The sequence below is a fragment of the Drosophila innubila genome, chromosome X (assembly GCF_004354385.1).
Source record: "Drosophila innubila isolate TH190305 chromosome X, UK_Dinn_1.0, whole genome shotgun sequence".
Taxonomy (NCBI): domain Eukaryota; kingdom Metazoa; phylum Arthropoda; class Insecta; order Diptera; family Drosophilidae; genus Drosophila; species Drosophila innubila.
Window position 1 is genome coordinate 4,316,923 of NC_047626.1, and position 26,325 is coordinate 4,343,247.

Below are 26,325 nucleotides of genomic sequence, written 5' to 3' on the forward strand. Positions count from 1 at the left end.
ATATCAACATTTCTTGCACATTCCCCAAGTACAGGGTATTTTCAAATAATGTATAATTTCAACATTTGAGTTTTCACTTCAATTTTCTTTGTCTAACTTTTGTTTTTGTATTTTTTTTGAGTTTTTTTTTGTTTTGTTGCATGTGTAGCACCCAGCATGTAATAAATAAATTCATATACTTAATTAATTTGGTTTACTATTTTGGTTGATGCGACATTCGATATTCGAAAAACTAACTTATAAAATCAACACGAACTTCGAATTCGAATTGAAAACGATTTTCCGTCTACTTTCCATTCATATTTATCATATAATTAATTTAATTTTTTTTTACGAGTATTTTTAAATATATATATATATATTTATTTGTAAATTTATAGTGTTGTTGTTCGTTTACTTTACTTTGCAGTGTTGTAAAGTGTTTTTTACATGCACAATTTTAGTGTTGCATACTTTTTGGAGCAGGTCAAGGTAGGTAGAGGAAAGTTGGAATAAATACTAAATGGGAAATTTACAAACACACACACACACACACGCACACATATACACAGACACACACATGCATAGGAGTGGAGAGAGAGGTAGGGAGAGAGAGAGAGAGAGTGAGAGAGATAGATAGAGCTCACTCGCTAAAATCAACGCGAATTATGATAACAACTCAACGAACTCATTGAATTTAATCGGTCATTGTATGGAGTATCACTATCAGTTGAGGGCTGCAAGGGCGGCGGTGGGCGTGGCAGTGTTAGCTCATCTGCCACAACCGCCGACACCGCCGCCGGCACCGCTCAAATGCACTGAAGTCGCTGACAACTCGACGCGTTGACATTGGCGGCGCTCAACAATCACCGCCGTTGGCAGCGACTATTCCAGCCCTGGTCATACATTCATCGCATAGTACACGGATCCCTGGGCGGCAGCAGCAGCTCCTCCTCCCACCTGCTGCTGCTGCTGATGTTGCTGTTGTTGCTGCTGATGTTGCTGCTGCAGCTGTTGTTGCTGCTGTTGCTGCTGCTGTTGCACTGCTGCTGCTGTGGGTGAGACCATGGCATTGCAATCGCTATGCGACACCGCAGCTGCTCCCTCGGGCACGCCCCTTTCGCTAAAGCCCGGCATGCCGCCCTCAGCCCCAAACTGATAATGTTGCTGCATCAGACGCTGTTGTTGCTGTTGCTGTTGATGTTGCTGCTGTTGTTGCTGCTGCTGCTGCTGCTGATGTTGCTGCTGTTGCTGCTGCTGCTGTTGCTGTTGTGCAGCCGTATGCGGATGTTGCCCGTAGTGGGCGGCATGACCACGCCCACTCACCACATGTAGCTGCATGCCAGGCAGGGCGTATCCAATGGGAACGCGTATCGTTTGCTGTGTCACCTGAGCAATGGAAACAAATAAAGCAGCGTTAATTAATTACAAATTGTCGCTGAATAAATTTAACTTAAAGATTAGTCGACTAGCAGTTACTCTATAAATAAAAGTCCCCAACTGCAGTTACTTGTATTATGCAAAATTCAAAGTGTCTAATATACTCTTTCTCTATTCCAAATACCTCTTCAGTTGTAATCTACACTAGTCTACTCTACACTACACTACAGCAGTCAACACTGCTGACTATACATATATTCTACTACTCTACAAAACTCTACACTTATCTACAGCGCGTCTTTTGTTCACTAATGCTCCTCTCCACATTATTTTATACTATACTACACTATTTTTCACTACAGTCTATTACTCTACACAGCTTATTCCATAACTCTACACTTCTTTATAGCACTCTGCGCTAATCTCGACTTCTTTACATCACTCTACACAAGCCTTTACCATGTTCAATGCTCTCTTCAGTACTCTCCACTACAGTACACTTTCATCTATATTAAAATATACAACTCTTCATTATTCTCACAATTGTATTTTAGTCTACACTGCTCTCCCCACTACTTTACGTACTTTTAGCAACACTGTCCACTTCTCCACACTACTCTACACTTCTCTACACTATTTTACAAACTTGGTTAACATAGATATGCACTACTCTCCACTTTCCTACACTACTCTACACTTCTTTACACTATTCTTCACTTCCCTTCACTACTCTCCACTTCTCTACAATATTCCATTTAACAAATTATTCAACACAGATTGACACTACCATCCGTATGTTGCTATCTGCACTGTTCACTGGGTTGTTTAACACATCACTCTCTCGGCTATGTTTCTAATATCACGTTTTCATTTATATCCGCTTCTGCGCTGTTCTGATTGTTTGACGCAGTTCGTATCTCTGTTTCTTTCGCTGCTCTATACTCGTTTATTTTCTCGCTGCTCTCGCTATTCATTCTCACTATCCTCTCTGCGGCTATCTCTTCGCTCTTCTCAAGGGCTGCGTATGCGCTGCTCTCTTTTTCTGGACTACTCCACGTGCTGCTCTGCTGCCATCGTTCCATATATTTCACTTGTCTGGACTGCTCTGGACTATCACTCTCATCACTCTCTCACTCTCTTAATCTCACTTCTCTCACTATTTATTTCCACTCTCTCCTATATCACCTCACTTCTCTCCACTACTCTCCATTGCTCAACACTACTCTACACTTCTCTTCACTACTCAAAAGAACTACATATACACTACTCTACACTACTCTCCACTTCTCTCCACTTGACAACTTTACCCATTTCCCCACGTTGCGTACACTCACCTGCTGATACTCGAGTATATTCTGTCGCTGAATGTGCGCCAGTTTTGGATCGACGCTGCTGCTGGTGGCAAACTGCGAGTACGTCTCCGCATTGTAGGGTATCAACACCATCGTCTGATGATAGTTGCGCAACGGCGGCGGCGACTCCGGCCGCCGTGTGGGACTGCGTGCAAAGTGGCTGCTGTAGCTGCTGTGCTTGCTCTGCTCAATGGCCGTGGCGGTGGCCGTCGAGGTGACGCTCTGACAGTTCTGTGCGGCGGCATACAGCAGCGAGGCATCATCGGCCGCGGTGGCGCCCTGCTGGATCATCGTCTGGCGGAACATGGCGCCGGCGGGCAGCGTTTGATAGTAGGTCTGTTGTATGGCAGCGGCATCGACGGGGAAACGTTGCTGCTCACCGCTTTCGCTGTAGAAGCTCCAGGTGCGTTGCTCCGTCTTCTGCTGGGCAATTGTGTTTGCTTGCAACGCGGCGGCCATTTGTTGTTGCAACTGTTGCTGTTGTTGCTGCTGTTGCTGCAACTGTTGCTGTTGTTGCTGCTGTTGTTGTGGCACATTCTGTGGCGAGGGATTCTGCTGCTTGGGCTGATTGGGCATGGCATAACCTTTGACCGCCTGTGGCACCGGCTGACTGCTTATCACCGTCGTCGGTATCTGTTGGGTGAGCTGCTCCTGCATCTGGGCAAGTATCTCATTGGTGGAGCTGAACTTGGGCTTAATGCCACGCACCGAGGGACGCTTATTGAAGCCATAATCATTCTGCTCATCATCATCGCTGCTCGCCTGCGATTGGCACTGGGATTGGGACTGGGATTGGCTGGTTGTCTCCATGCCCGTGTAGCGTTTCTTTAGCTGCTCCGTGCGCTTCGCCTCCGCCTGGGCAAAGGCAGCCAGCTCATCCTGCTGTGAGGTCTCCGGTGTGCCGGCAATCACATCTGGCGCCACCTTGCGTGCCTCATCTGCTGCAGCTGCCCCAGCAGCGCCGCCAGCCCCACCTGCCCCACCACCCAATGCCATTGCTGCCACTGCCGCATCTCCTCCAGCTCCAGCCGCTGCGCCCAGCAGTTGACTCATATTGAAGTCCGCAGCTGCTGCCGCTGCCGCATAGTGCGCATGCGCATGTGCCGCGTGTCCATGTTGATGTGCCGCTGCTGCGGCAGCCAGCGTGTAGTACGAGGACAGATCATCCTTGTTCCCGGCCACGCAGGCGGTCAACGGCGCCAGCGTCGAGAGGAACTGACGCTTCGGTTCCGTTTGACGCGGCGGCGTGCGGTGGATCTGTGTGTGCACCACCGGCACCTGGATGCCCATGCCCAGATCCGGAGCCGCCGGGCAGCGACATTCCTGCACAGAAATAAATGAAAGTGAGTTTCATCTCCGAAAAAATAGCTGCTTTAAATCACTTATAATATTGACGAGCAGTCGAGTTAATCGACAAATCAATTCGAATTGGAATTCAATTCAAATCAATTCGAAAATTTTGAAATTTTTAAAGCGGCCATAACTTTGTCAAAACTCGACCGATTTCATTGAGGAATGTAAATTTTATCATTATTTCACCTCTAATTTGATTCTGCATCAAAATTAAAATTTTGAAATTTTTTAAGCGGCCATAACTTTGTCAAAACTCAACCGATTTTTTTGAGGAATGTAAATTTTATCATTATTTCACCTCTAATTTGATTCTGCATCAAAATTAAAATTTTGAAATTTTTTAAGCGGCCATAACTTTGTCAGAACTCAACCGATTTTTTTGAGGAATGTCAATTTTATCAATTTTTGTCTTTTAATTTGATTCTGCATCAAAATTGAAAAATTTAATTTTTTTTATATTACTGTCCATTTTTGCATACTTTCGATCACTGTCCATTTCTGTCATACTTTCCCTATGACACTTTTTGAAATACTTCAAACTGTCATAACTTTGGCAAAACTCAACCGATTTCATTGCGGATTGTCAATTGATTCATCATTTGTCCTCTAATTTGATTCTGCATCAAAATTTGAAAATTTATTTTTTTTACATTACTGTCCATTTTTGCATACTTTCGATCACTGTCCATTTCTGTCATACTTTCCCTATGACACTTTTTGAAATACTTCAAACTGTCATAACTTTGGCAAAACTCAACCGATTTCATTGCGGATTGTCAATTTATTCATCATTTGTCCTCTAATTTGATTCTGCGTCAAAATTTGAACATTTGTTTTTTTTTACATTACTGTCCATTTTTGCATACTTTCGATCACTGTCCATTTCTGTCATACTTTCCCTATGACACTTTTTGAAATACTTCAAACTGTCATAACTTTGTCAAAACTCAACCGATTTCATTGCGGAATCTCAATTTTATCATCATTTGACCTCTAATTTGATTCTGCATCAAAATTGGAAAATTTAAATTTTTTACATCTCTTTCCATTTTTGACATAATTTTGATCAGTTTCCATTTCTGTCATACTTTCCTTTTAACACTTTTTCAAAAACTTCAAACTGTCATAACTTTGTCAACATTTAACCGATTTTCAATCTCTAATGGTCATTAAATGCCAAATAAAATAACTTTTTGTACAGTCTAGTCTTTTTGTTTACTACTCACCTGCGGTATAATGACAATGGGATTCTCCTCGAGCTCCATGATCTTCTCCTGCTTCTTGTCGCGACTGAAAATGTCGGCAATTTTCTTGTAAGCCGACGAGCCACTGGATGAGCTGGACACAGAGCTGCTGGGCGAGAAACTCTTTTCGCCATTTAAGAATTTGGGAGCTAGGGCATTGGGATTCTCCTCGCCAGCGGGACTATCGCGTTGTGCCAACTCGGAGCAATCGCGTTCGCTGACCTGATCCTGATCCTGTTCAGCATCGACAACGCTGCGTGCTAGCGATAATTCCTCGGCGAGATCCTCATCAATGTCACAGGTGAGCTGCTTAATGCGATCCTCCAACGAAATGTCCGACTTGACGGCCTTTTTTCTGTCAAGGATTAAAGGAATAAATGCAAATGCTTTGGTTGGTATTTTTCAGGAATGAACAGCCAAATTTTACATATCAGCTCTATGAAGACATCTTCGAAATTGCTGCGAACAGGCTTAAAAATTATTTGTGTTCAGCGTCTCAACTCGAAGCACAGCATTTGCTGTGTGTTGTTGTTTTTTGTTTTTGCAGAAGGCAGAAGTGTGATTGCATTTTGTATAACAGTTTGTTTTTATACCCGTTACTTAAAAAATAAGTAAAAGGGTATATTGTGTTCGTTGGAATGTTTGTAACAGGGAGAAGGAGGCTTCTCCGACCACATAAAGTATATATATTCTTGATCAGCATCAATAGCCGAGTCGATATAGGCATGTGCGTCTGTCCGTCCATCCGTCTATCCGTCTGTTCGTTCGTGTGAGCGCCTAGATCTCAGAGACTATAAGAGATAGAGATACCAAATTCGGCGCACAGATTTCTATAGACCCCACGTAGGTGAAGTTTGCTTCAAATTTTTGACACGCCCCCTTCCGGCGCCGCAAATCGCGAAAATTCACAACACCCACAGTTTTTGAGATAATACAGTTTTTATGGTAATTAACGTTATCTATTAATATTATCTATAATATCACTTAACAGCAGCAAGATTGGACAAGTAGAACGGGAGTAATAGCTAACCAAAGCTATTAATAAAGTTAATTTTTCAATACAATCACCTAAAAGTATGCAGTAGTAATTTCTTTAAAGTACTTTTATATATATTGAAATAAGTAACGGGTATGCTTTGGTAAGGATCTCGACTATAGCCTTTCCCACTGGCTTGTGATATATTCGTTGCTGCACTTACTTGATCAGGGAACGTCGCAGAATGTTGCGTTCCATGCTGCGTCGCAAGGTGTCGGAGTCGCCACAGCTGCCGGGCAAATGGGTGACCAGGCAGCCGGCCCGCTTGGACTCATCGAAGGCACGTAATGCCTCCGAGGTCAAGACCGGTGCCTGCTGGGCCGACACGCTGGGAAATAGTTGACGTACCGCCGAATTGGGACGTAGCGCATTATTGAACAGCGTCGAATGCTTCTTGATGGGAATCAACTCGTTTATCTGATTCTCACTGTCATCCATCTCGCCGGCCAGGGATTGACCATCGCCATCTGTGCCGGCATTGGCCTGATCCTCGGTCACAAAACGCACAGAACGCTTTGTGGCACCACTCTCGTCCTCGGAGGTGGTGTTGTTCTGGTCATCCGATTGCTGTCAAGTCAGAAAATAATTATAATATATTTATACAAATATTTTAATCTTTATAAATAAAGCTTTTTAAATTTATTTATAAGCAACTACTGCAATGCACACTAGAAATATTTAGTATTAAATTAAAAATGCAAGACAAATTACAAAATTTCTTTAATTGAAAAAAATTTAAATAAATAATATTTTAAATTTGATTTTGAATGGTTTTGTTAAATTTTTTGTTATAACTGTATATGTTTGTTAAATGCCAAATAAGACAATCGAGACCAGAAATTCGCATTGATATTAGTCATTAAATAAAAATGCAAGATAAATTTAAAATGCAAGATAAATTAAAAAAATTTCTTTAATTGAAAAAAATTTAAATGAATAATATTTTAAATTTGTTTTTGAATGGTTTTAGTAAATCTTTTGTTATTACTGTATTTATTTGTTAAAAGCCAAATAAGACAATCGAGTACAGAAATTCGCTTTAATATTAGTTTTTAAATTAAAATGCAAGATAAAAAGATAAAAATTTCTTTGATTGAAAAAAATGTAAACAAATAATATTTTTAATTTGTTTTTGAATGGTTTTAGTAAATTTCTTTTTTAATTTTTTTTTTTTTTTTGTTAAACGCCTAATAAGGACATCGAGACCAAAAATTCGATTTAATATTAGTTATTAAATTAATATTTCAACGAAAAATGAAATCTTTAACTAAACATTAGATTTAAAATTTATAACTTAAAAATCTGGCAAATTTTTAAATTAAGTTATAGACGCGTCAATTAATATCAGCGGTGTTCCAAAAATTTAAGACCACCGAAAACCAACCGAAATTTTATGGGTTCTTGGCTGCTTTTCAGTTGGTTTGTATTTTTGGTACACTATAAATTTTTTATTGTATTAATTAATTTATTAATTTATTATTTAATTTTATTATTTAAGTACTCATTTATTAATTGTTTTAGTTATTCGAGTACAATGTTAAAAAAAAGTAAATAAATGTTCAAAATCAAATGATAAATTTAAATAAAATAGTACAGAACTTAACGAATTAATTTAATTTATTGCAGTTGGTTTTCAATAGATTTAAAAATTACAATTTAAAAAAAATTACATTATTACAAAATTTTGAAAACAATAAAAAGAAGGCAACAACAAATTAATATTTATTTATTGTAAAGAAACTGTTCTAATTAATAAAAAATATTATTTATTAAAAAAAAAAAGGCTGCAGCTGTTACTCACCTGTGAGATGGAGTCCTGCTTCCAGAGCTTGCCGCCTTTTAGAATGCCGCTGATCTGTGTGGCCGACGTCTCCTTGGGCGGTATGGGTGGCGGTTTCAGCTCATCATATTGATCCGTTGCAGAAGCTGCTGCTGCTGCAGCGGCAGCGGCGGCGGCGGCGGCAGCGGCAACCGCTGCTGCTGCTGCCGTTGCACTTGCCTTGGCGGGCAGCGCCGGTGGCAACAAATCCGATGAAGCAGCTCCAGTTGCTCCAGTTCCAACCGTAGCTGCTGCTCCAGCTGCTCCTGCTGCTGCTGCTCCGGTGGCGACATCCTCGTGCGCCTCACGGATGATGCGTCGCTCGGTCACTGTGGTCATAGTGGTAATAGTTTCAACAACAAATCTTTTTTTCTTGGCTGTGCTACTGCTCGCTGCCGGCAGCAAGTTGGAGCCATAGCTGGAACCGGTAACGGAAACGGTACCACATGCGGAACCGGGTCTGCTACTGCTACTGCTACTTGTACTTGTACTTGTACTTATATTTGTATTTATACTGCCCGAATCCTTTCTAACTTTGACTGTCATACACTCGCAACGGAATTAAGCACATTTTGTATCGTATGTACGAGTGTGTGTAACAATGTGTTGCATATGCCACAGCGAGCCGCATTATTGTTTGTTGGTGGACAAGTTGTCGGAGTAGTCGAGTGGACAAAAGAGAGCATTGTACATTTTTTTTTTTTTTGCATTTACAGTGACAGAGAGATGGCAACAAAACATGGCGTGGGGAAAGTGAGAGCACGAGCGAGAGCGGGAACGTATGAACAATGCAGTACGATTGCGTGAAAGGTCGATTGCGATTGTGCAATAGTAATTTCGATTGAAATTGTTTAAAAAAAATTATATAACAGTTGTATAACACATGTATAACAGTTGTATAACAGTTGTATAACAGTTGTATAACAGTTCTACAACAGTTGTATAACAGTTGTATAACAGTTCTACAACAGTTGTATAACAGTTCTACAACAGTTGTATAACAGTTTTTCAACAGTTGAATAACAGTTTTTCAACAGTTGTATAACAGTTTTTCAACAGTTGTATAACAGTTCTACAACAGTTGTTAAACAGTTCTACAACAGTTGTATAACAGCTGATAGTCGAATGTTTACAATTGTGTGGTGCTTTTTAAGCGGTATCATAAGCGTATAACAGTCTTCAAATTGTTAAACGATTTAAAAATGTAGCTTGAAAATAATATAACACTTTATATGTAGTTGTATAACACATATAAAATAGCTCTATAAGAAAGGGCAAACAATTGCCAGGCTTCAAAACAAAGCCCTTTGTATAATAGTTGTATAACAAATGTATAACACTCGTAAAACTGCATACTCAATGTTATTTTTCTGTTTTTTATTTGTAAGGCATAACGTTTAACAGTTGCCAATATAACACAGTTGTATAACAGCTAAACAAATCGCCTTCAACTACAGAAAATCAATGCTTTGCCTTGTTGTAAATGCATGAAAAGGGTATTTGTGATAATTTCAATATTGAATCCGAAGATTGACCAGCTGATAAATTGAAATGAATGCTCACAGGATGGAGAGGAGAGGTGAGAAGGGGCAGGGGTAAGAGCAAGAGCGAGAGAGCGAATGAATCGCAGATGAGAGAGAGCGCTGTGCGTAGCAAAGAATGGTTGCAAGTGTGCTCATCGATTGTGTGGCATGATACGATGCGCTATATACAAGCTAATGACGCAAGTTCGATTTGGTATCGGATTCTCAAAAATTTAACCTATCATTTATATTACCTGCTGGTCCGGCTGTCGGTTTGTATTGGGATTGGAGCACATATTTGGGCCTCTCCTCGCCAGCAATGATCTCCTTCTGCGTGATCCGACGCTCCGGTGAGCTGGTGTGCAACGGCAACAATGCCACAGCTGGCACTCCAATTGGCGTCAACTCCTCGCTGCACTGCCCAGAGGTGCACTCTATTGATAGAGTAGAGAAGGAAGAAAAACAGAAAAAGAGTAGCAATTAGTTATGATCATTATAAATTAGTGTCGTGCGGCACGCCTGTTGCTCTCTTTCAATTAGAGAGGAGCGCGTGTCGACGATATTTTTAAAACGATTAAAAAAAAATATATATATAAAATAAAATATTCCAGCCTAAAAATTCCAAAGTTTGGTAGAAAGTTCGCCTCAATAGCTCGGGAGCGTTGTAAATTAAGACTAAATATCGACTGTAAAATTGAATTTGAAATATCGCCAGTAGAAACATTAAATTTTCGATTTATTGAAAAGATTAGACATGTTAATCGATTATTTTTTTTTAACTTTTACAATTGACAAGAATATAAAACAAAATAAGAATTATAGTGATTTTCAATAGCACAGATATTTTTCATGATCATCGATTTATTTCACTCGATTCATCGCCAAGAAAAAGATCTAATTAAAATTGTTTTCGAAATAATTATGTAAAACCTATTCTTAAAATAAAAATATTAAAAAAAATCCTTACTTATAAGATCTAACTAAGATTAATTTTACTTTAGATTATATTCCTATTATTTCAATATCAAACTGCAATAAAATTATATTGTACATAGACAGTAGAATCTATTAAAAATACGCAATTTATGTAATTATTTATTTTTAACTGAATCCCCTAAGTTTAGAAAGGGTTAAGAAACGATTCGGGTTTGAGGGGAAGATCTGTTTTGGCGCCTTGCTTAAAATATTGTATTTTATTTCGTTTGCATTAAGAAAGAATTTCTTTTTTTTAAATTTTCACTTTAAGTTTGTGCTTAGTTTAAAATATTACTGTGTTAGATTCCCCGTTATTGTATTCCAAATGATTTTTAAGAATAAAGTGCAATTCAAATATGCAATTAAAAAAAAAAGTTTTTTTAAGCTTGTTGAGTCGTTTTATGCTCGTGTCACGACTGAAAATGATTTGTCACGCGCTCAGCGCTAATTTAAAGTGAAGCGGAAGCGCGCTTGAAGGATCGCTCTGTTTCAGAGCTGGACTGGGGCGGGGAAGGGCAGGGCGGGGCGGGGCGGGGAAGGGCGAGGCCGGACCTTAACTGAATTGAGTTAACTGAGCTGGGGTTCGACTCGGGTTTGGTCACATTCCGCTTCGTTAGGCGCAACAATTAATGTAGAGTCAAGTTTGAGCCCTGTTTCGATTCGTTCCATTCGTTTCGTTCATTTGTCGCTTGATAATCGATAAAGCGTGACCAATATTAATGCAAATGTATACGCTTCTCAATTGCACCTTCTCCACGCTACAGCCCCTTAGCATTATTATTATCATCACTCCTCAACCCTTGAGGTGGCCTAAAAGTGTCGCTGCGGCAAAAGTTTTTATGTCCTTGTATGGTTGCTGTAGGGGTTGGGTAAAAGCAAGAGAGAGGGAGAGCGGAGGGAAAGAAGGGAGGAGGCAGGAAAGAGCTTAATCATTGAGCAAACAAACCAATAAACAACAATAAACAACAACTCGCGCTTGTTTATCCATTAAGTAAAGTTGCCATAAATCAATCAATAGTTGAGACAACCCCAAAACACCAAGTTCAACATTTGCCAAAATGCGGGCCATTGATATTAAATTGAAATTTAATCGAATTATACCAAAGCTAAGTGTACGGCAAATAGCCATAGCAAACAATAAGCTTTCTTACCCAGTATAACAGTACTAATATAACAGTTATGTCTACAACTTAACTTATCAACTTGCATGCGTCTTGAGTTTCCTTTGAAATTAACTTTTTTTTTATGATATTATTACATCATATTCATTTAAAAGGAATAGTTTGCATGTATGACAGCTGTATGACAGTTTATCTATTCGAATTCCGTTTAAATATGACAGGCTCATTCAATCAATTTAACTCCCGCCAGAATATTCAAACGAAAGTACTATTTGGTTTGTATAACAGTTGTATGACTGCTTAAGTTGCCTAAAAGTTACTTAAATTCATTACAATTCCAATAGATTTCACTGCCTTTCTGTTGCCCTGCCGCTTTCAGTTATTAATTAAGTATTATTCAGCAGTATAACAGTTCAAATAAAACAACGTTGCTCAGTATAACAGTTCAAATAAAACAACGTTGCTCAATTTATCTGCTTTTGTTTATATTATCATAAATGTAATACTAAAATCTGCTGTGCTTTTCAAACGCAAACGCGTATGCTTGTATAACAGTTGTATGACAGTTTAAACATTAAAATTTGCATCAAAATCATTTAAATTCATTGTCAAATGCAGCAGCTTTCAATAGATTTTCAATTATACTTGATGGAATTAAATTAAATATAAAATTACATGGAACTTTCGCGACAGAAACAAAATGGCGTCCAATTTAAGGCACAAGGCACAGAGAGAGAGAGAGAGAGAGAGAGAGAGAGAGAGAGGGAGAGAGAGGGAGAGCGTCTAGTTGTGCCTGGACGAATGTTTGCATAAATAATTCATAATTAGATTACACAAAGGCAAACGAAAACATTTGAAAAGCGACCCGCGGCAGTTGCCCCATGTTCCCCCTGTTCCCCTGTCACTGCCCCGAATTTCTCCCAAAGGCATGCCCACTAATTGGAGCTACTAAAAATGAGACTCAGTTACCTGCATCCTGTAGCTGTTTGGCGGCACATTCGGCGCACTCAGCGCACTCGGTGCAAACACCCTGTAGCTCCTCATCGGTTTGTTGTTGATGTTGTTGCGATGTTGCATGATGTTGTGGCTGCTGTTGCTGCTGTTGTTGTTGCTGTTGCTGCTGCTGCTGTTGTTGCTGCTGCTGTGCGGTGCCAACGGGCGGCGGTGGCGGTGGTATTTGACTGTTGCCATTGCTATTGCGTGCTGCCAGCATTGCGGCACGTTGCTGCTGCAAGCGTTGTATTACCTGCAACTGCTGCAAATGCTGTGCCCCAAATATATGACCGCTTAGCGCGCCACCCAGCGTATTCTTTAGGCTATTATCCTTATAGCCATCGGGCGGACTCAACGCCGCATCGTCCACAAAGTCAATTGGCGGCTGAAATTTGGGACTCTGTTGAGAGTGGAAGAAAGAAGGCAAGTTGAAATCATTTAGTAGAGTAAGCACTTGTGTACTACATGGTTTTAGCTAACAACTAAGTTAGTTATAGTCGCATAATTATGCCCCCGCCGCAAATTAAGTTAATTGAGTTTTATAGCCAGACGAATTGGGGATGCTTTGTGTGTAGGGGTTGTGTCTATGTCTATGTCTCTGGTTGATGAACTGTGTGTGGTCGTTAATCTGTGTTAAGTGTCTGTGTCGAGGGCAGCGGCTATATAACAGTCATATAACTGTTGTTTACTAGCTACATGAGGCTACAGCAGTGCTGTTTTATGACTAGACATGCTTAAACATTGCATTTGGTGAATATACGCTATGTATAACAGTCGTATAACAGTTGTATAACAGTTGTATAACAGTTGAAAAAGTTAAGTGTTGTGCTGATGCTGTTAAATTGAGAAATAATATTGCTTATAGCTTCATTTTAATATGTTTTACAGCGTATAACAGTTGATATTGTGTATAACAGTGATCAAACGACCATTTATAAGTCTAAAGTGCCCTAACTAAAGACATTTGGTTATTTTATAAGTCGTATAACAGTTGTATAACAGTTGTATAACAGTTTGAATTAAACATAGTTTTCACAGAAAGAAACGCTCATTAGCCTACGATATCCACAAAAGCCCACAGCCACACACTCCACTGCCAGCAGCAAAACCACAAAAACCAAGGACAGGCATATGCATGTACATATGTATGTATGTAGGTATACATGGGAAATAAGCACAAGTGCAAGCACGCACAGACATGCACATACAATACGTACAATGTTAACCATTTGAAGAATTCATTTGCAATTGCAATTGCAATTGCAACCAAGAAGTAGGGAGGAAACAACAAAGTCTAGGCCAAAAGTTCGCCACCGAATGCCAAGTTGGGTTTTTGTGGTTCGCCAAGCAATCAAGTATTTTGTGTTGGTTAAAATTTAAGTTTAAGAAGTGCCACAGAAAGACAAAACCCCACGTAATGCACATACTATATGTATATATATATAAATATATATACACATATAGATTGTGTATTCCTCCTACAATGTGTATGGGGAAAATGGAAAACTCACAGTGCCATAACTTGGCAGTAAAAACTTTTCCACAAAAAATGACACACACAAGAAAAAATGAAAATGAAACGACAGAGAGGGAACGATGAAAAATGTTTCCTTTTTGCTTTTGCCATTCATATATTGTTTTTTTCCTGTTCCTATGTCTGGCTGTCGACTGTAATGGGGTTTTGGGTTATGCAACGCGTTTTGTAAACTTGTTACATACACTAAATGCATATTAAACTCTTGAGCGAGACAGGGAGACTCTGAGACGAGTAAAAAGACGGTAGGACGGTAGAACGGTAGGGAAGGAGGTACGGCAAAAGGGTCTAAGGCAATGGGCCAGATGCTTGAGCAGCGCCAAGTCAAGTGCATTGGGCGGCCACCCACTTGGCCAAGGCACTCAGACAGACAGAGGACAGCACATAGGCAGTGTTGCCACAACAGCTTTTTTACAGTCAAATCTGGCTTTTTTAAGTCCATTTGCAGGAAATAAAAAATTTTAAGCAGCAGCGGGAATTCTGGTTTTTTTTTACTTTAAGAAAATATACAAAATATACATGCATATCATACATATGTTCAATTTTGAGGCACTGTTTTAAAGATAAAATAAAAAAGATGTGTTTTTTTATGTTTTAGAGACATTTTAATTCTATGAAATGGGATTTTGGGTTATGCGGGAATTCAGGATTTTTTTTACTTTAAGAAAATATACAAAGTTGAATTTTGAGGCACTGTTTTAAAGATAACATTTAAATAAATGTGTTTTTTTATTTTTTAGAGACACTTTTAGCATTTTAGACATTTTAATTCTATGAAATTTTAAATTTTTTTTAGCATTTTTTTATGTTAAATTTAGCTTTTTTTTAGCTTTAAGCCCACAAAAAACCGTTTTTATTGCTTCTTAAGATTTGGCAACACTGCACATAGGCTCTGTGTGGGTGTCTCTTTCTTTCTCTCTCTCCCTTTCTTTCCCTCTCTTTGTAGGTGTATACTTGCCACAGTTTTAGGAGCTGGGTCTGGTCTGCTGGCAGATAAGCAAAAAGCAACGCAGCAACTCAAGTGACGCTCATGTGGCAGAAAATTGAAATTTAAACGCAGCTTGAGGGCCGCTTAGGATCGATGCGAGTGTCATAGAGACACACAGAGAGATAGAGACAGAGAATGAGATAAGAGAGCTCAATCACGTATAGCATACATTGCAATAAACTGGAGACAATTGATAACAGTCCATACTAAATAAAATAATCCTTCTAAAATGCAAGCTTAAAATTCCTGATTTTAGCATATATATTTTAAAAGTGTTTTTTTTTAGAGAATAACTATAAATGGAATTCTATATGCGAACGAAATAATAAAGTTTTTGGCAGATGAGCGTTTTGTTCACCGTCGATAAATTTTCCAATCACATTAATCGCATTGGTTGTCAAATAAAAATCCCTTTGAAAAATAATTGATTTTGTACTTGCTGTAACATTATTAAAATTGTAAATTAAAAAAAAAATAAATAAAAAAAACAAGGGGGCTCCGCCCCCTGCTCGCTTCGCTCGCCTACCCCCGGCTCGCTTCGCTCGCGGTGAGGTGCGGCTACAGTCGAGCACGCTCGACAGTAGGATACCCTGAGCCTATGTCCTCTTTTATAAAAGTTGATTGTTGCCCATTTTCAATGGGCTCAGGGTATCAAAATTACACACGCGAAACTATGAACAACTTTCGGTTTTCTGAAGTCACTGTGCTTATCACTGCAGACTACGTTATTAATGCCTCACTGAACTAATACATCCTCGATTACGATTACGACTTGCGATTTACAATTTATCAATTTCTAATTAATTTTAAATAAGTTTAATATAATAAACTTTAATATAATAAACTTGTTTAAAATTAATTAGAAATTGATAAATTAAATCGAAGTCATAATCGTAATCGCTACAATCGATGTAGCGTATGTCAAGAGTAGCCACAAACTACAACTTTGCTCAGCCTGCAATCTGGCAGCACCCATTTTCCTCTCTCACTCTCTCCCACTTACGCAACAAATTCAAGCCTGCCAAAGGCTGCTGCAGTGCGCGCGAAATTTGAAATAAAAGGCAATGTCTAATTTTATGAGATTCTTAAAGCGGAAAATGCTAAGTTTTTTTTTACAACGATAATAAGCAGATACTTATTATATATATGTGTAAGGAATCGAAAATATTAATAATTAAAATTATTATTTTGCAGCTTTCAGTGCTCGGCAAAGATGCAAGAGTAGTGCTGCAAAATGATCGCTATTTCTCTCATGCAATTTCATACATACATAGCTATCAGCTTCTGCTGATTTTTGCCATGCAAAAATACGTATTTATATATTAACACAATTATATTTTAATCAAATTGTATATTTGTATATACATAAATTATACATTAACATTTTCATTACATGATATCGATAATATTTTTGCTTATCGCTTAATTCTTATTTGGTACCAAAAAAAAAATGGGTACTTATTCGTTCTGTCTTTGTGCGCCTTGCATACAAACGTGAACATGCTGTCTCGCTCGCACGTTTGATTTGCCATCCAAATGTAATTATTCAACTAAATCTAAATTCGAAATAACTTCTTTATTTATGGGTCAATCGCTTTGAAATTTTCAGGGTCGTTTAATACGCATACTTCTCAACTGATTGTTCAGTTAGGGAGTGCTATGTCAAAAATTGCGCCTGTAAATCGTTTTGTGCAATTTGTGGGCGAAGGGGGCGTGGCACCTAAAATTGGAAACAAACTTGACCTGCGTATGGTATCCAGGAACCTACATAACAAATTTGAAGTCTCTAGGTCATATAGTACTTGAAATCGAAGCCCAAAAGAAAATTGGTACTATTTCTTACTGTGTTTGTGCGCGCCTTGCATACAAACGTGAACATGCTGTCTCGCTCGCACGTTTGATTTGCCATCCAAATGTAATTATTCAACTAAATCTAAATTCCGAAATAACTTCTTTATTTATGGGTCAATCGCTTTGAAATTTTCAGGGTCGTTTAATACGCATACTTCTCAACTGATTGTTCAGTTAGGGAGCGCTATGTCAAAAATTGCGCCTGTAAATCGTTATTTTTCAATTTGTGGGCGAAGGGGGCGTGGCATCAAAAATTGGAAACAAACTTGACCTGCGTATGGTATTCACAAACCTGCATTCCAAATTTGAAGTCTCTAGCACTTACAGTCTCTGAGATCGACGCGTTCAAACAGACGGACAGACAGACGGACAGACGGACAGACGGACAGACAGACGGACAGGGCTAGATCGACTCGGCTGTTGATCCTGATCAAGAATATATATACTTTATGGGGTCTGCCACCCCTCCTTCTGCCTGTTACATACATTCTGCCAAACACATTATACCCTTTTTTGCCCATTTTCAATGGGCTCAGGGTATAAAAATATTAATAAAAATAAATAAAAAAAATATTAATAAAATAAATAAATAAAATATTAATAAAATAAATAAATAAAGCGTATAAAAATTATTTTTAAATGGACTATTGAGACTATTGAGTGTTTGTAATTAATGGGCATAAAAGGAATTTATCCTTTTTCACTGACGGTGAATTTGCCATTCACATTAATCGCATTGGTTGTCATATAAAAATCCATTTGGAAAATAATTGATTTTGTGCTTGCTCTAACATTATTAAAATTGTAAATTAAAAAAAAAATAAATAAAAAAAATATTAATAAAATAAATAAATAAAATATTAATAGAACAAATAAATAAAGTGTATACAAATTATTTTTTAAATGGACTATTGAGACTATTGAGTGTTTGTAATTAATTGGCATAAAAGGGTAAATAAGTATTTTATAATTAATATAAAATGTAGCATACAAATTTTTAAGCTACATAATTTAATTAAATTTTTAAATTAACTTCTTGATTGGTTTGAATATTTAAAAAAAACTTCCAAATTGGAATTCATATACAAGATCAAAAGCGCAAAAGTCGGCTACCCTATTTAGTAAGATATTAGGAAAATATTTTAAATTCTGTACAGTTATTTATTCTTTATTTATTAAATTTAATTTTAAATTTTAATTTTATTTCATTGATTCCCAGTTACATTTTGAAAAAAGACAAAAACAAAATAAAGTGAAAAAAATAAAGTGAAAAAAAATAATAATAACGAAAGCTTGACGAACTTTGTACGAGTCTAAAAATACTTTAATACATCTTGGCATACGAAATTGGTAAATATAATCCATAACGGGGGATTACATGGTAATACATGTTGTATGGGAATCTCAGCGCTGAGAAGCTGCAGCGACAGCAAAACTTTAGTAAATGTCCTTAAACACATGGAAACGCGTACATCATGATAACGTGTACTTCCAGGCACAATTTCATAAAACAATATAACAGTTACACCCACATACACACACACACACACACACACATACACACACACAGTGAGCACAACAATGTTGCTGCAGTTGCAAGTTGTGTAAAAGTTTTTAAGTGATTTATACAACACTTGCAAATGGAGCGTAGGAGCTAAAGGACCCAAAAGGACCAAGGAGACCAACCATGGACGAAGGACGAAGGACGAAGGACGTAGAATGAAGAATGAAGGAACTACCGATTCTAGTAGAAACAACAACAACAACCACAATAGAAGAGGCTGCTGCGCGTGTGTGTGTGTGTGTGTGTGTGTGTGTGTGTGTGTGTGTGTGTGTGGTTGACTTGCAACTTGACTTTACTTCAGTTGCCACTCGATGCGACGAACAAAAACAGGATACCACCAAACAGGATATAGGATATGCAATATACAGACGACACCATCAACTTTAAACTGTACAATAAATACTATATACACTGAAAGAAAATATTCAGGAATTCGGCATTTAATAAATCATATGAGCTGCCAGTTAATAACGAATTTTCCAGGGACCGTAAATAAGTGTTATGTTAGCAAATTTTAACTAAATAAATCAATAGGATAGAATTATGTTAGGATAACATGCAAAACATCAAAAAACTTAACTTTTTTTTTTGATTTTTACTTAAAAGTTATTGAATAACTCTTATTTGTGACATTTAAAATGAAAATCAAAAATAACACTTATTTTAAATTTTTATTGAAAAAAGCAAGAATAAGTGTAATTTTTCAACTTTAAAATAAAAATTATTATTTAATTATTATTTTTAACTTTTTTAATAAGAATCAAATATAAGTGCTAAATCTTTAAATAAAAGTTTGTTTTAAATAAAAGTTTGGAAATAATTGGTAAGTTGCAATTTTTATTTTTAAAACTTTTAACAGTTACGGTCCCTGGAATTTTCTCAAAACATGTACAAAATACTTGATTGAACTTTTTTTTAGAATCGTTTTGATATTTGGACTTTTTTTTGGTAATATAAAATATTTTAGGCTTTTAGATTTTATCAATGTTGAGTTGTTGCCTTTTTATTCGCATATTATTTTATTTAAACAAAAATATTCCAATTTCATATTAGAAATCACATGATAAAATCAAGAATTTTGAACTCGAATGCATTTTTTTTCTGTGTATAAGTAATGCAAAAGACAAAGGCAACACTTTTCGAGTGAATAATGTGCTTTTGTCATTGTTTTATCTGTAGTGATAACAAAAGGCGGTCAATTGTGACGTAATTGACAGGAAGGACAACAAGTTTTTCCTTGGGGAGGAAAAGCGCGAGGAGCAACAAAAAAAAAAGAAGAAGGAAGCGAGAGCAAAGTGTTTAAACACGTTGAGGGGTTGAAAGTGCAACTAGTGAGTATTAAGGACCAATAAGTAAAGGTAAATACCTGGTAAAGTGAAATTGGAGGACACTGTAAGCCATAAAGTGTTGGAAAATACAGCAAGATAAGAATAAACAACAATCAATTCAAATATGACTGCTTTCAATAAGAGCAATAAAGTGACAATGGAGTTGACAAAGAATAAAAATAATACTAAAAACCATAAATAAATAAATCGTTTAGCCCACAAAGTTAGCATTCAGTGGCAATGCGTGTTTAAAAATGTGACCATGGAGAATGTGCAATCAAGAAAGTGACCACCAATGTGACAATGGAGAACGATAATGCATAAAAACGACAGTGAATGTCTGAAAAAAACAAAGTAATGAAATCAATTTGAGAGGACAATGAATGTATAAAGAGAGCAAAAGAGCCCATGGCAATAAAGTGAACGTGGAGGACAAATACGTTCAAGGTTAATGCATATAAATCGACTATCAGCTCTTTAAAAATATATGGAGAGCAATTAGAGCACAGTGAAAGCAGCACGTCAACAATAGCTGTGCATAGAGTAGCAAAAAAGTGACCATGGAGGACTCACAATGAAAGAAGACGACAGCGAAGGAAATTTTAACAGAATGAGTGTGAGCGTTAAAATAAAAATAAGAAATGCACAATAAAAATAAATAAGCCAACACGCCATAAAGTGACCATGGAGGACACAAATAACTTTAGGCTAGTAAAACAGGCGGTTGTATAAGCTGCATAGGAGTAAGAGAAGGAAAAGTTAGCAAATGTCAATATCGCTATAAGTTAAAAAAATAATAAATATTATAAATAAAGTAAACATGGAGGACTAAATGAGTGGAATAAATAACTTACTGAAGTAAAAACACAGTAAGCAACCAAATTATAAATAAATGAAAGTTAGATCGGGTTGGTTTATGATAAAGGAAGAGCCTTACGACAGATTAAGAAATAAAGTGAACATGGAGGACACCAACAATGTAAATGCTAAAACTAACTGAATTAACAGCAATGTGACATTGTAAACAACCACATTATAAATACCTACAAGTAAAGTCCGAAATAGCTGTTGAAAAAGGAAGTTAAACAATAAAGTGAACATGGAGGATTTTAAGCAGTGAGCTTAAGTTGTCAATGTTGTCGGTGAAAGCGAAAAGGAGAAATGCGTTGTTTGGGTATTTGTGGTAAAGCGAAAGTGGAACATGAAATGGTTTAGGAGAAATTCGATAAGACACGATTCAAAGCTAATAATTAGCTGTCAGTTTGTTTGTAAAGCTTTTAGTAGGTACTCGTAACGGTGAATGGTGAGCTTTAGCTCTAGGTGGTGATGGTGGTTGCATGTGGCAAAGACACAGACATAGATAAAGACACACACACACACACATATATAGGAAGGGAGACGTAAGCTGCCTAAGCACTTCAACTTTGGCCACTTCAACTGCTGCAACTCGACATAATCCGCTTAGCGGGCAGGAAGAACAGGCTACAGCTCAAAAACATAGGGAGACAACACCTACACAGAACAAAAATTCCGGGAATTCCGTATAAAATCCATCCAATGTCGTGTCAAAAGTACGATAATTCCGAATTTTTTTAAAACAAGCACCAAAAAATTGATTGAAACCAAGAAAACCAAAAAGGTTCGGTTCGAAAAAAAAAATTTTTTTATAAATTTTATGGTTTTTTAATATTACGCAATTATTTGAAACTTCGGATTGAAATAAGTCGTATTTAAGTCTTTAAATAAATTCAGATTATTATCACAAATTTGAATTTGTTGAATAAAGAGTGGAATTGGTTTAAGAAATTCAGAAAAAATGAAAACAATAAAAATATGTTTGGTGTTAAATTGAACAACGATTTGAACCTAAACCTTGAACCTGAACCTATGTCTTGCTCTGTGGCTCAAATCTCCAAACTGAATCGTTGGCAAAATTTTGTGGTTTGCAGCCTTTCATGTAATATCTTTATCTTAAAAAAAAAGCACAAGTTTTGGGCCATGAAGAGACTTTTGTCATCAGACTATTACCTCGTTACACAAACTTTAAATTGTACGAATTTTTGAAGATAGATCAAATATTTAAGGCTTTTTAACTTGTTTTTAAACTCGAGTCTCTGACTTCCATTTAATATCATTATCTTTAAAAAAAAAAAAAACACATCTTTACGAGGCAAAAGTCAGAAATTTTGAGGCATGAAAAGACTTTTGTCATCAGACTATTACCTCTTGACACAAATTTTGAATTGTACGAATTTTTGAAGATAGATCAAATATTTAAGGCTTTTTAACTTGGTTTTAAAGTCGAATCTTTGCCTTCCATGTAATATTGTCACAAATGTCACAAGTTTTGGGGCATGGAAAGACTTTTGTCATCAGACTATTACCTCGTTACACGAATTTTTTGAGATAGATCAAATATTTAAGGCTTTTTTAACTTGTTTTTAAAGTCGAGTCTTTGCCATCCATGTAATATGTTTATCTTAAAAAAAAACACATCTTTACGAGGCAAAAGTCAGAAATTTTGGGGCATGAAAAGACTTTTGTCATCAGACTATTACCTCGTTACAGAAATTTTAAATTATACGAATTTTTGAAGATAGATCAAATATTTAAGGCTTTTTTAACTTGTTTTTATAGTCGAGTCATTGCCTTTCATGTAATATTGTCACAAATGTCACAAATTTTGGGGCAAGGAAAGACTTTTGTCATCAGACTATTACCTCCGAATTTTTTGAGATAGATCAAATATCTAAGGCTTTTTTAACTTGATTTTAAAGTCGAGTCTTTGTCATTTTATACTTAAAAAATTCACGCTTAAATCAAGAATTTTCAACTTGAATTTTAGCATGATTTTTTTGGTCAGTGTACTTTAATTAGAGGGTGTAGCGTTCACTCACCTGTGGCGTTCGTCCATCCGCCGTATCGGTGGCATTAACCGCATAGTTGCATTGACAGCCCTCCTCGCAGCAGAGACGCACCAATTCATGCTCACCGCAGGTGCAGGGCTCCTCGTCCTCCTCATCGTAGGCGCAATCCTCACGTATCAATATGATATAGTCCGCCTCGAAGAACTCGTTGCGTGTCTCATCAAAGACGACACGATTTTTACGCGTTGGCGGCGGACGATTTGGTTTTTTGAGTAAACCACGCAATTGTCCATTTACCTCACGCATCTTGATCACGTCTGAATCAATTGCACTCGTTGTTCGATATGAGCTAGCTGCTGTTGTCTGTGTGGAAGTAACGAGTGCTCTACTCGCTGTATTGCAGTTGCTGTCAAGGCTGTTGCTGTTGTGCTCGTTGTTCGGTTGTGCTGCTGCTAGGCAATCATGGCACTGACAATCGTTGCAATTACTATCGCTGTACTCGCTATTGTTATCGCTATCGCTATCGTTATCGCTATCGCACTCCTGTTGCTCGCTCACAAATTCAGCGAGTAACTCGTCGTAGCACTGAAAACCGCGTCGCTGTTTAACACTCACAACACACGCATTGGCATTGAAATTGTGATTGGAATTGGTTTGAAGCAGATTGTTATTGTGTTTGTGATTGTGATTGATATCAAGCAGCTGCACTTGTCTCGCTGCTTTCAGATACTCGCCAAAGCGTTGCACATCGAATTCGCTGAGTGTTGCCACAAAATTGTCAACGTTGCTGCCACAAAACGCTTTGTTGCTGCCACAAATTTCCGCATGTGTTGCCACAAATGCGCTGCGTATGCCCGATGTTGTTGTTGTTGTTGCTGTGGCTGTTGCTGTTGTTGTCAGTTGTTCAACCGCTCGTTGCACCTGCTCGTCACACGTTTCAATTTCAATCAGCACCTGATTGCTGTCGTTGACGTTTGCCTTGCTGTTGCTGCTGTCGTTGCTGTTGCTGTTGCTGCTGCTGTTTTTGACAGCTGTCAATTCAACACTTTCAATCGCTCTCCGCACGTTTATGCTCTCGTTTTTGGCGCACACGCGCACTGGCAACTCTGGCAACAACAACACATTCAGCAATTGCTGTGAGCTCTTGTTGCTGTTGCTGCTGTTTTCATTTGGCAATTGCTGCTCGTCTTGAATACAATTTACATTTAATTGAATTGCACTTGAGCTTTGCTTTTCCACTATTTTATTGTCCTTAGCAGCGTCTGCTATTAGCCATTTACTCAATGTTGTTGTTGTTGTCGTTGTCGTTGTGTTTGTTGCTGGGGATGTTTTGTGTGTTGTTGCTGGGGGTAGTTTCTTTGTTGTTGTGCCTATTATTGTTGCTGTGTTGGCATGCGATTGTAGTTGTAGTTGTGGTTGTGGTTGTTGTTGTCTCAAGGATGCCTTTACACAATCAACTTCAGCAGCGACACTACAGCTGTTGTTGTTGTGGCTGTTGTTGTTGTTGTTGTTGTGGCTGTTGTTGTTGTTGTTGTTGTGGCTGCTGCTGTTGCTGTTGCTGTTAACGCGTCCCTGAAAATTATGCTGTAAGCGTTTCAATCGCTGACTGGCCACAAAATCATCAATCAAATCGTACTCAAAATCAATCAGATCGTAATCTGTTGCTGTTGTGTTGCTGCACTCGTTACTCGTTTGTTTGCACTCGTCACTCGTTGCTGTTGACAACAACTGCTGTTGCTGTTGCTGCTGCTGCTGCTGCTGATCAGCGTCTAATGTATCGCAGTCAATAAGCTTGCAATCGTTACTCGTTACTTGCTGCTCGTTACTCGTTACTTGCTGCTCGTTACTCGTTGCTGTTGCTGCTGCTTTGGTTGCTACTTTGGCTGCTACTTTGGCTGCTGCTGTTGCGGCTGCTGCTTTGTTGTCTGCACTTTGGCTCGCTACTTGATACTCGTTACTTGTTATTTGGTACTCGTTACTCGCTGCTGCTTTGTTGTCTGCACTATTTTGCACATTCACGTTATCCACGTAACCGTCAGCAGCACTAACAACAACAACTGGCACCACAGCGCCAGCAACAACATCAACAACATTATTTAGAGGCACAACAGGAACTACAGTTGCTGCTGCCCCAAGTTGCTGCAAATATGGCAATGACAATGGCGTCCTTAGCTCCCCCAGCTGCTGCTCCTGCTCCTCCCTCTCCTGCTTCTGCTCCTGCTGCTTTTCTGTCTCCTTTTCTTGCTGCTTTTTCTGCTGCTGCTGCTGCTGCTGCTGTTGTAATTGCTGGCTGTCACTTAATGTTGCTGCTGCTGCTGCTGCAGTTGCTACTTGAACACTTTGCACATTTTCACATAAATTGGCATAAAAAAAATCATTTAACACGCGAGCTGTTAACGCATTTTCACTGCCTTCTTTTTGCACAAATTTTTCTGTACGTTGCGCGTCGTCGTCGTCGTCAGCGTCGCCGTCAGCGTCAACGCCAGCTGCGCAGTTGACGCCTGTATATGAATTTTGTGGCTGTTGTTGCTCAAGTTGTTGCTGTTGCTGTTGCTGCTGCTGCTGTTGTTGTTTTTCTAATTGTTGTTTAACACTCAAATTTGCACAATTTTTCAAGAATTGTTTGTGTGAATTTTGGCCAAATTGTTTGAAAATTGGCTGCTGCTGCTGCTGGTGCTCAGCTGCGCTTGCTGCGACGACTGCTGCTGCTGCTGCTGCTGGTGTTGCTGTTGCTGGTGTTGCTGCCACTGCTGTGACAGTGAGTTTGGCTTTGAAAAGCTCTCGGCCAATTTTTGGTATGGAGCAGGCGCTGTCATTGCTGTTGCTCCCATTGTCGCTCTTGTCGCTGTTGTTGTTGTTGCTGTCGCTCAGTATTGTTGCTGTTGTCACATTGGGTGGTTGTTGACCATGGCCAGCATGATTTGTGTGTGCGTCTGCGCTTCCTCTCACGCTCTCACGCTCGACTTGCGCGCGCTCACATTTTGTGGCAGCAGCAACTTCCGTTGTTGTGTTGTTGCTGCTGTTGTCGCTGTATTCAGCACGCGCATGCGCCTGCAATAACGTTTGCATGTCCCTCGCTGACTGGCACACCTCTTCATCCCGCTCCCTCTCCCTCTGTCGCTCCCTCTCCCGCTCTCTCTCGCTCTCTTTGCGCAGCGGTTGCCACGCACAATGCGCCTTGTATTGCACGCCAGCAACATCATGATAAATGCGTGCCTCGCATGACAAATCGACAGCAGCAACATCGTCATCGCCATCGTCATCGAATCGTGCAACATTCAAGCCTAGTCCACCGTTACTCATGTTGCCCGCTCGCGTTGCAGTTGCAATTGTTGCTGCCTCAATTGCCACAGCAAGATTATGCTCATTATGATTGCTGCTGTTGCTGCTGTTGTTGCTGTTATTGCTGTTGTTGTTC

The 26,325-nt window shown here is 38.5% G+C and overlaps 1 protein-coding gene across 1 annotated transcript; it reads right to left on the bottom strand.

Annotated features, from left to right (window-relative positions):
- Positions 1–387: 387 nt before the first annotated feature.
- On the bottom strand, positions 388–25,976 carry LOC117784930. Its single transcript, XM_034622790.1, has 13 exons — positions 25,857–25,976; positions 25,185–25,436; positions 24,455–24,587; positions 24,325–24,364; positions 23,558–23,751; positions 22,938–23,503; positions 12,752–13,175; positions 9,941–10,120; positions 8,146–8,702; positions 6,508–6,911; positions 5,291–5,663; positions 2,694–4,034; positions 388–1,368 (listed from the first exon to the last, which is right to left on the bottom strand). The coding sequence occupies exons 1-13, from the start codon at positions 25,974–25,976 to the stop codon at positions 880–882; spliced, it is 5,073 nt and encodes a 1,690-aa protein (XP_034478681.1). The 3' UTR covers positions 388–879.
- Positions 25,977–26,325: the final 349 nt, after the last annotated feature.

Excerpts from the sequence above, each read along its gene's own strand:
- LOC117784930 (XM_034622790.1), bottom strand. The coding sequence starts at position 25,976 with ATGCAAACGTTATTGCAGGCGCATGCGCGTGCTGAATACAGCGACAAC. Across the intron at positions 24,588-25,184 it reads GTGACAGCCAGCAATTACAA|TGCAGCAACACAACAGCAAC; the intron begins CAGCAGCAGCAG and ends ACGAGTAACGAG. Across the intron at positions 6,912-8,145 it reads AGCAGGACTCCATCTCACAG|CAATCGGATGACCAGAACAA; the intron begins GTGAGTAACAGC and ends CTGACTTGACAG.